Source organism: Octopus bimaculoides, chromosome 22 (assembly GCF_046866305.1).
Source record: "Octopus bimaculoides isolate indiv1 chromosome 22, ASM4686630v1, whole genome shotgun sequence".
Taxonomy (NCBI): Eukaryota; Metazoa; Mollusca; class Cephalopoda; order Octopoda; family Octopodidae; genus Octopus; species Octopus bimaculoides.
The window spans coordinates 36,510,662-36,522,268 of NC_142949.1; the positions used below are offsets into that span (position 1 = coordinate 36,510,662).

The window sequence follows — 11,607 nt, forward strand, 5'->3', positions numbered from 1 at the left end:
TAACAAACATTTTCCACTAAAATATTGTGTTTATGTCTGTATTCTGTACCAAGATTTTAATAGCATCAAACTTTTTTTTATTTTAATACTTGCCATGTTTATTGTTATATTCTGTTGACGTATACAATTAACTATATGTTGAGTAACAATTATTTCGTGTTCATCATTTTTATTGTTATTTAAAGTCACATTCTCTTTAAAGTGTCCCAATTATTTAAAATGCAATATTCTGCAGAAATGTATAGAGAGTGAGGAATACTTCTGGTTGGGCCCCCCCCCCCCCCCCAGGTTTCCTGTCCTGGAATCACCAGGTTAAAAGCTCATACGGTTACAGTGACATGACTGTACACCTTGTAACTATGTTATGCTACCAGCCAGCATGTTACATTGGGTGCTTAAGAACTTAAAGGTGCATAAAACATCCCCACGAACACTGAAAACAAGGTGAAGATGTCTCCCACGTCACTCTAGTCTTCAACTGCCTGGGTACGCCCCCTGGCGCTCACATTCCTTGGCCTCTAATCACCGTAAAAAGATGAAAGAGACTGAAAATTTTTGGAAACAAAATCCAAACAAACATTTGTAGCTTTATGACATCATAAACAAAAAGAGAAAAACTTCAATTTCTTTGGACTTGACAAATAACTCTTTACTAAATTTCACACACATACATTCACATATCTATCTCTCTATCTAACTATCTATCTATCTATCTATCTATTTATCTATCCACACACACACATGAGTGTGTATACATTATATACATGTACATTTATATATACATACATGCTTACATACATACATACATGCATACATGTGTGCCTGTGTGTGTGAGTGTGGGCATGTACACATATTTTCATATCCACATATGTCTATGTATCTTTCTCTCTCTCTCTCTCTCTGTATATATACCTGCTCCTCTTACTCTATCATAGTCCCTTATTCCTCTAGTCAATTCCCCTGCTCAATTGAGGGGTTTTATCTTGCGGATAACTTGGTAACCTCACCAGTGCTGGTGCCACATAAAAAGCACACTCTATTGAATGGTTGGCATTAGGAAAGACATCCAGTTGTTGAAACCACACCAAAGCAGACATAGAAACCTCACTGAGCCACCTGGCTCATCTGTTCTTGTCAAAGCCAGCAATTTCGGAGAAGGGGTCGAGTCGATTACATTGACCTCAGTACAGAACTGGTACTTATTTTATTAACCTCAGCAAAGATGAAAGTCAAGGTCAGTGTCAATGGAATTTAAACTCAGAACACAAAGATGAACGAAATGTCACTAAGCATTCTGCACAGCATGCTAATGGTTGCCGCTTTACTTTAATGCCAGATTATCATGAAGACTTTAGAAGTAAATGGTACTAAATGCCTCGAAGAACTAATCGAATATTAATATCAAAATAACAATAGAAGGCCACAGATGTTCAACCAAGTTTTTCTCAGACATCTGATAATCCAACGTTTAACATTGTGAGCAGCTGCGACAAGAATATTTGCATACACGTGTATGCATACAATAAGTGTGAGTGAGTGTGTGTGACTGTGTGTGTGTGTGTGTGTGAATCAAACAGTTTGTTGAGGGAGATTTTCTACAGCTAGATGTCCTTCCTGTTGTATGCCCTTCCTAAGCCAAGTGAGTGTTGGTTTAGTTCTAGAATAAAGTAAACTAATACATTTGAGAGAGAGAGAGAGAGAGAGAGAGAGAGAGAGAGAGAGAGAGAAAGAGAGAGAGAGAGACAGACTGACAGAAAGTGACAGGGAGATGAAAGCAAAAAAAAAAACATGGGGAGTGACAAAAAGAAAATACCTATTCAGTGATACACAAGTACACACAAACATAGACAAAAACATACATGCACAGATACATACATAAAGATAGTCATATAAATGCACACATACAAAGTCACATATATCTATACATCTATATCTGCATGCACACACACACACACACACACACACATGAATACATATCTATTCACACGTATACCATGTTTGTTTTCGGGAGATCTGCATACATACATATACACATATCTGTATACACAGATATGTGTATATGTATAGACATACTTATGTACAGTGTTTCATCAAACAATCTTGACATTTAAAGATGTTACAGGTGTCCAACAGGTGAGATCCAGTTGCATTCTTTCTCCATTAACGAGTCCACAGACAGGTGGAGGTTAACAGGTTAATGAGATCATGATGAAAATACTCCTTGCTCTCCCTGTTTCTTCAACTTCTCCTTTTTTTTATCTTTTAGGCTGCAGAGAAGGCCATATCTATGACTCCTTACAGAGACTGTAATGTCTTTCCAAGACATGGTGGGAGTGAGGAAGGTTTTCAAAAAACTGAAGGTTACCTTCTCAAGACATGCCAACTCAGGGACATGCTTGAGTGGTTACGGTCAAGGCAATTGACAAGCAAATCTGTGGTATTGAGCAGAATATTTGCTATAATGATATTTCTGAAATTCAGTAACCTCAACACTGAATCTGTTTGAAATGTAATGGAAAATAGGTCAGTTTCAAACACTGGTGTTCCAGTCATGAAAGCAAAGCTTAAAAGGAATAGTAGTGATTTCCTTTGATTTCTAGATAAAAGCAAATAGGAAATAATACTTAACGACCAAAGACAAAAAAAAAATTTTAATTTCACTACAATGTAATCAAAAAATGATAAAACAGTGAAAACATAATGCTTTTTTTTAAAAAAACTGTTTTGAAAATAAAAGATTAAATTTTCTTTGTGATTAAATTTGGGATTAAATATTTAAACAATTTGCATTTAAATGGGCCACATCCAGCCCAAATATTCAACCTGTTTTACAATCAAACCAGCCAAATCCAACCTCTCACACCTATGTCAAAATAAACATTTACTGCAACAAACCTTCAAAACTATGACCTAATACATTATTGATTCCAAAAACAATATGAACAAACATAGACGTAGGAGTGGCTGTGTGGTAAGTAGCTTGCTTACGAACCACATGGTTCCGGGTTCAGTCCCACTGCGTGGCACCTTGGGCAAGTGTCTTCTACTATAGCCTCGGGCCGACCAAAGCCTTGTGAGTGGATTTGGTAGACAGAAACTGAAAGAAGCCTGTCGTATATATGTATATATATATGTATGTGTGTATATGTTGTGTATCTGTGTTTGTCCCCCGGTGTGCTTAGGTCCCCGTAACTTAGCGGTTCGGCAAAAAGAGACCGATAGAATAAGTACTAGGCTTACAAAGAATAAGTCCTGGGGTCGATTTGATTCGACTAAAGGCGGTGCTCCAGCATGGCCGCAGTCAAATGACTGAAACAAGTGAAAGAATAAAAGAAAGAATAAAACAATTGACAGAGTAATCTGAATGAGTAAATGTGAAAAACAATTAACCACATCGTTGTGGTTCATTGTTGCAAGACTTTCATACAGGATACAAAAGAAAACAGAACCAAGTCCTCTTTTATATATATGTATATACATATATAATCTGTAAACAACATAAATCTGAAAGGCTACAGTAAAAGAGACAAGAAGTTTTCATACAGCTGGAGGCTCCGATCAAAACGGGGGACCCGAAATGATAAGGTTGAGAAATACAGTTATAGTGATGGTGATGATGAGGATGATGATGATGACTGCTGACATTACATGGATTTACCGAAGAAGGTGAAATGAGATTCTGATTAATAAAATATGATAAGGCAACCTTGGAGAGAAGAGAAGAATTAATTCAGAGCACTGACAGCCATGTTGGACGAAGACAAAGAGACTCTGACGCGAGAGAATTAGATCAAATGCAGACTTGTGAATACTTAGGAATTAATAATGGAAGTGGACAAAGTACATCATCATAATCATCATCATCATCATCGTCATCATCATCACCATCATCAATTTCCATCACTATCATCGTTCTCATCATCACCTTGCCACCCTACTCCCCCTCCTCCTCTTCATCATCATCATCATCATCATCGTCGTCGTCATCATCATTCTTATCACCATCATCATCATCATTATTGCCATCATTATCATTCTCATCATCACCCTGTTGCCATCTTCCTCCTCCTCCACCCCATCAAGTTTGGTACGGGGGAAGGTGTGAGGCATCCTCAAACTGGAGAACCCAGTCCGAATGCATGCAACAGAGTGGACCCTGCTAGCATCACCTCAGGTGCCAGGCAATGATGTGAAACTGGGCAATGGATTAAGGCCAACACACATATAGCTTGTGATGGGATTTGAACTCAGAACCACAAAAGAACCAAAATAATTACTGCCTGCCACTCATCTGATCTGATGGTCCTACATCTTCACCAATCCATTGCAATGGACTTTCGCATTTTCTTTGACACCTGAAGGAATTAAACGTCAAGTTGAATCCGACGGAAACTAGAGCTGTCAGTATTCTAGCTGGTGGAATCATGATTTCAAACTTTTGCCCAAGGCCAGCAAGATTGGTTGAGGAGGTAAGTCAATTACGTCGACCCCCAGTGTTCAGCTGGTATTTATTTTATTGGCTCCTGTAAAAAGATGAAAGGCAAAGTTGGCCCCTTTTGTTACTCTAACAGTTCTAATAATGATTTCAAACTTTGGTACAAGTCCAGTGAGTTTGGTGAAGTGGGTAAGTCATTTATATCGAATTTGTCTTGCTTTAGCATTTGTTGTGCTCTTTAACAATTATATATATCTGCTATATCGGAAATCTACAATGGGTTCATAACTACCATCTCGGCTATAACCTTGGAGCCCTAGTAATCTGCTACAACCCTTACCTAGCGTACCTAGTCATTTAGATCACCGGTGAGCTAAACCCCCATACTTTGGGTGTGTGTATATATATATATATATATATATATATATATATATATATATTTATGATATACTGTGTGTATGCATGATCCTTCTCATCATCAACATTATCATTTATATATGTCTGTATGCATGTATATATATATATATATATATATATATATATATATATATATATATATATATATATGTATGTATGTATGTATATATATATATATATATATATATATATATATATATATATATGTAGGTATGTAGATAGGTAGGTTGGTAGGTCGCTATGCAAACACACGCAAACAGAGACATTGAATTCAAATTCATTCACATTACATTTTTATACATATGCTTTGAAAACGAATTTGCGATAATGGTGAGGTATTCCATTCACACTCAGAATTCCTGCACATTTTTTTGTAGAAAACAATAAAAACAAAAGAATATAAATCCTGACATGATTTTCGTTCTCTTGGACTGACAACAATAACAACAATTACAAAAATAATGAAATGCATTTTGTTGTAGGAGTTGGTTCATTTGTAGACCAAATTCCAGGGATATTCATCCAATTAGACATTATTCTCTTTTTAATTAAAATATATTTGTAAATATTACAATAATGGTAATAATGATAATAATAATAATAATAATAATAATAATAATAATAATAATAATAATAATAATAATAATTTTTGGGGAGCGGGAGGTGGGCAGTCGATTAGATTGACCCAGTATGCAACTGGTACTTAATTTATCGACCCCGAAAGGATGAAAGGCAAAGTCGACCTCGGCGAAATTTGAACTCAGGAACTCATAATAACAGTAATAACAACTTTGTGACAACAGCATCAACAACAAGAACATCCTGTATCTTATCCCCTTGTCTAAATAGAAAAGAAAAATTGTCCGACCCTTGCCAGCAGGAAAAAAAGTAGAAATGGAAGAAGAAGAAGAAGAAGAAGAAGAAGAAGAAGAAGAAGAAGAAGAAGAAGAAGGAGAAGTGGAAGAAGAAGAAGAAGAAGAAACTGCAACTTTACAGCCATCACCAAGGTCTATTGTCAGTTATTCGACCCGCTAGAAATAGCAGTCAAATTCTTCCTGAAATGTCTTTTAAAAAAAATTGATGCATTAAAAAATGCAACTGTAGAGTGCAATATGCTTGTGGGTGGGAGAAATAAAGACGTGAGGGTCACAAATGGAGCGTCTTTCATCGGTGGGTCATAGACCTGGTGGGGCACTTAAACTGCAATAACAATAACATAACGTCATCCAATCAGATCACATGATAATTCGCTCCCTCCCTCTCTCTCTTTCTGTGTCTTTGAAAAAAAAACAAAAATTACCAAAATGGCTGAAGCTTCGTATTCGCTGATGGGAGGTAAGAACCTGACAGACACCTCGCCTACGTCCTATTCGTCGTCTTCGGAAATGATGCAGAATAACCTACAGCAGGATGACCAACTGGACACTAGGACAGTGATTGCTAGCGGACTTGTGGACCTGATGCGGCCAGCTGTCACAGAAATCGACAGCCGAGTGAATGAAGTGAGGTGAGAACAAAACGGAAGACAATGTCTCTTTCAACCGTTTCTCCTCTTTTATATATTCTCTCTCCGTAATTGTTTACGTTACATTATTGCAGTTTATTGTCATTAGATATTGTTTCCATTAAGCATAACGAAATCGCACCCCCACCATGGGTTTTGTGTGTGTAGATAATAAAAGGAAGTGCACATTGTATGTTGTCCTTAGAGACACAATCCTGTGTGTGTGTATATATACATATATATATATATATATATATACACACACGTTATATACTACATAGCAGATAAATACTGCGTTATGTAGTCTACATAATCTAAATCTAAACGCTATATTATATGCATACTTTTCAAAGTAAATTAAACTCTGTACTAGATATATGAACAAGTTATGCACACACACTCACTATGTATATATATATATATATAACGTATTGTGAGGTGCGTGTTTGTAAATTCGATTACTTGTTCATACCTAAATGTTTCCTGCGGTTTAACGTTAGTCAAACGTAATCAAACTCCACACATACAGCTGTGTGTTAAACACTGCATTTCGCCATAACATGCAAACAATACGTATATATATATATATATATATATATATATATATCGACATAAGTACACGAATGTGTTCCCTCCCACCACGGACTTTGTTTCCTCACGATTTCTGGCATATTTCCTCATAGTTTTGTAGAAAACTTCGTTAAAACTATCCATTATGAGGAAACGAAAGATTGGGGTTCATACTTGTGCTGGTATCTCTACATGGCATATTATATATATATATATATATATATATATATATATATATATATATATATATATACGTGGTGTGTTTAATCAAAGATCATTGATAACAACTGTTAGTACAGACAACTTATTAATCATATTGGTGCTGACTAGTTGAGTAAAGCGTTAGAATGAAATGTTTGTGTCTTTTCGTTTAAATGATCATTAAGAATAACGCGAAACTCGGAGTAATCACTACTAGAATGAATAAGCTCCACGTTCTGCTAATTCACAATAGTTCGAAGTAATTGTTGCACTCAAATAAATTATAATTATACTCTGCCAGGTTTCAAAATCAGGGGGAGGTAATAAGTGGTAGTGTAAATAATTGAAATTGGTATAATTAAACTATTAATATTGCAAGCTACTTGCCAAACGTCTTTTTATTGTTTACTAGTTTCAGTCGTTGGACTGTGGCCATGCTGGGGCACCACCTTGAAGGGGTTTAGTCAAACAAATCAACCCCAGTACTTATTTTTCTTTTTAAGTGTGTACAAATACAACAGGTGTTAATAAAATTAGTACCTGTTATGCACTGGGGTTGATATAATTGACTTAATCCCTTCGCCCAGATTTGAGGCCTTGTGCTTCCAGTAGAAAGGATTATTAATTTTCCTGTACCATTTGTCTTTTCCTTAGAATCTGACCAATAACATTTCTCTTGTTTTATTTATTTATTTATAATTTCATTTTCTATCAGAGAGAGTCAAGTGGAGTTGCGCCAGCAGATCGACAGCCTAGCAATTGGTAAGTTGCCTCTCTTCATACCATTGTGCCAGTAATTATGCCGTTTGGTTACCATTGAATGCTCTCTTTATTGGGGGAGGGAGGTGGGGGGGGGCAGTCGATTAAATCGACCCCAGTATGCAACTGGTACTTAATTTATTGACCCTGAGAGGATGAAAAGCAAAGTCAACCTTGGCAGGATTTGAACTCAGTACGTAGTGACAGATTAAATAACTCTAAGCATTTCACCCGGCTTGCTAACAATTCTGCCAGCTCACAAATTACGCTCTATAACATTGTGAACGAAGGCACATCGGCCAAGTTAGTTCTAGATATGCAATATCCCTGCTAAGAGGGAGAGGTCATAAATGGAACATCTGTTATCTGCTGGTCAGTCAAGACTGACTGTGGTGGTTGCCGTGCTAAACTATAACAACAACAACAACATCAGTGACACTAAGATCTCTTGTAACCATTACCTTTGTTTTGTGTTTCAGACTTGAAGAAAATCTCCGACAGTCAGCAGGTGCCCGTTGACCTGGAACCTTATGTGAAGAAACTTAGTAATGCTCGGCGCCGTGTGATGTTGGTCAATAACATTCTACAAAATGTACAGGTAAATATGGCTTTCAATGACTACTTACGGTAGAGATCTTAAAACCAAGGTGCCACGCAAAAAACGCTGGTGCTAGAGTAGGGTGGAGGGAGTGGTCTGCCCTGGTGGCACTTTTATGGGAACAGCACCACTTTTGGGGCTGTCGTAGGCAGTATGTATTTTAGTGGGGCCCATGGCTGTTCGTACACATGTGTCATACAGTCTGCGTTTTACTCTGAGCGAGAGGCCCTTTGTCACCAGCAGAGGTAGGAGCTCTCTGAACTTTGCCTAGGCTATTCTTTTTCTAGCAGCTATACTTTGAGAGCACCCACCCCCATGTAGCATGGCTGTTTGCACACATGCATCATACAGTCTACCTTTTACTCTGAGCGAATCCCTTTGTCACATGTATGCATTTGTGTGTCTGTGTTTGCCCTCCCCCCCACCATTGCTTGACAACCAATATTGGTGTGTTTAGGTCCCCGTAACTTAGCAGTTCAGCAAAATAGATCAATAGAATAAGTACTAGGCTTACAAAGAATAAGTCCTGGGGTCGACTTATTCGACTAAAGGCGGTGTTCCAGCATGGCTGCAGTGAAAATGACTGAAACAAGTAAAAAAGCAAAAAAAAAGTAAACAGATAGAGTGACACACAGACAATCTGCTGTTTATTTATACTTAGGTGGAATTTTAACATTGTCATTGTATATTTAGGTTATTTCTTGAAAGGTCAAAGGTCCATGATCAAAAGATCAGGAAGATTTAAATTATTTCAGAAGGTGACATGTTAAGTAATCTTTCAGGCATTTAGATTTTTATCTTTTTTTTTTTCTTTTTCAATTTCAAGTTTTATTATTTATTTTATTGAAGTATTGTGGGTTGGAATGACCTAAATACACGTTTTTGTCAGTTTTGCTATATAAATACCAGTCTTGCCAATGCAAACCAATGCCAATCTCTTTGGAGTTTGTTTGATTATGTGTGTGTGTCTATGTGTGTGTACCTTTGTCTTGTTCATTTCCAGTCTTTCATGTAAAACATGTGTAGCTAAGGGGAAATATTACTTTGTTTGGTAACTGGTAAGGGTTGGTGACAGGAAGGGCATGCAGCCGTAAAAAAAAAATCTGCCTTATGTTGAATGATGATAGTGATGATAACAATGATGATGATACTAATTTCTCTGTTTTGTGTTTCTTTTTCCAGGAACGACTCAACAAACTCCACAACAATGTCTCAAAAGAAACGGCACGTAGGAAGGCATTACTTGATCCACCCTCTCCTGGGAAACCAAAATAGAAAAGGACCCATATATTCTATACATGCACTCACACTCACACACATCACACACATGTAAAATGCAAGATTTTATTTATCTATATATATATATATATATATATATATATACACACACACACACACATACGCATATAAATATATATTACATACATATTACACACACACACACACATGAGTGAATGAACAAACAGAAGAAAGAAGCACTCAATACATCTGATGAGATAGATGTCTCCAATGTACCCATGGAAGTTTGTCATATGGCACTGAGTCAGACTGTTACAATGTGTGTATGTATGTATATATATATATATAATATACATATATACATACATATGAATATTATTACAATACAATGATATTACATATATATATATATATATATATATATTTAATAACCAAGGATAAAATCTATATAAGATTTTATCAAGTAATAAACCATACAGGTAACAATTAATACAAGTATATATAATTATAATAATGAGGGCACTAATGAATAGCGTCACATGCTAGAAATAGATGCCAAATGGATCTAAGAACTACAATTATTTACTCCATTAGAACGGATCTCAATCCCTGCTCATGGAATAAATAATTGTAGTTCTTAGAGCCATCTGGCATCTATTTCTAGCATGTGGTGCTATTCATTAGTGCCCTCATTATTATAATTATATTTATATAATTATATATACTTATATATGTGCATGTCTGCATGCACACACATACACAAGTACGTACCTGCGTGTATTAGAGAAGCTAAAAGCATGAGTACTTCATAGAATTTGGATCCATATCTCCGTATTGAATCCTCCATGGAATGTAAACAGGAGTTTTTTCAGCTTTCATGTACACACTAACGAACACACATTCATCACACACTCTTTGAATATGCATAAGTTGCTTTGTTTAAATCTCAACATATATCCATCACTGCTTAATCTTAGGCTAATCACCAAATGAGTAGAATTTGCATCGTGTATGAATGTATGTGTGGCAGCTAAAGGGAAAGAGATACCGAAAGAAATAAGAAAGCCCTATAGAGACAAGACCTTCATCAAATTAATCCTTGAGTGAAACAAGGAGTGACTCAGTCATTGAAGAGTCACTCAAACCAAACCTCAACAGTATGGACTTCATCAAGCTGTCCCTATACTTCCACACAGAGCTTGTAATGCATAAGGCTATTATCTGTTTTTGTCAAACATAATGCTTATTTATTCACATAATTTTCAATTAATCATGCACTATCTTGTTGCTTCAGGATTTCAACAATGTTATTGTTGACTTTCAGAATGACATTGCACGATAGGTATGAGAGGCTGGATCCGCCCCAGTTTGAACATAAAACACGTAGAATATTTTGGGCTGGATATGGCTGCTTTGAATGCTTAAAAGGGTTAAAAGTGATTTCTTTTGTGCTATAAGCCCTTTACCATTTCTGTGGTGCACCCTCTTTCCTTGATGTTTTCAGCACATGCTTATTTTGCTTAATAAAACATGCAAAATATCTGAGCCAGATTTGGCTAGTTTAAGTGCGAAAGGGTCAAGTTAGTTGTCAGATTACTTTGTCAAGCGTAACACTTATTTATTCACACTCTTTAAAATTAATCATGCTTTACCTTGTAACTTTGAGATTTCGATGATGTGATTGTTTATTCTTAGAATTACATCGCTGGGGTCGGTGTTAGAGGCTGGATCTGGCTGGTTTGAATAAAAAATAACAGAATATTTGGGTTGGATACAGTCATTTTAAATGCTAAAAGGTTAAGGTTACATACAGTATTACCATGGGAATAGTTTAAATAAATTTGCATGTGGTGATGAAACAAAACAGTATACAGAGTTTCAATT

At 36.3% G+C, this 11,607-nt stretch overlaps 1 protein-coding gene and 1 long non-coding RNA gene across 2 annotated transcripts in view; both read left to right on the top strand.

The window, feature by feature from the left end:
- Window positions 1-455: 455 nt before the first annotated feature.
- Window positions 456-2,747, top strand: LOC149131445 (uncharacterized). The gene is made up of 2 exons (XR_016237901.1): window positions 456-2,133; window positions 2,267-2,747. It is a non-coding gene; the product is annotated as an uncharacterized LOC149131445 (long non-coding RNA).
- A 3,373-nt stretch (window positions 2,748-6,120) lies between these two features.
- The window catches only part of LOC106870326 (SNARE-associated protein Snapin), a 6,676-nt gene continuing 1,189 nt past the window's right edge, over window positions 6,121-11,607 (top strand). Inside the window, exons 1-4 of the mRNA XM_014916351.3 lie at window positions 6,121-6,359; window positions 7,843-7,889; window positions 8,366-8,484; window positions 9,667-11,607. The exon at window positions 9,667-11,607 is cut by the window's right edge and continues 1,189 nt beyond it. Of these exons, the coding sequence (XP_014771837.1) occupies window positions 6,157-6,359; window positions 7,843-7,889; window positions 8,366-8,484; window positions 9,667-9,759 (462 nt within the window). The 5' untranslated portion in view covers window positions 6,121-6,156 and the 3' untranslated portion in view covers window positions 9,760-11,607. The remainder of the gene's footprint in view (window positions 6,360-7,842; window positions 7,890-8,365; window positions 8,485-9,666) is intronic.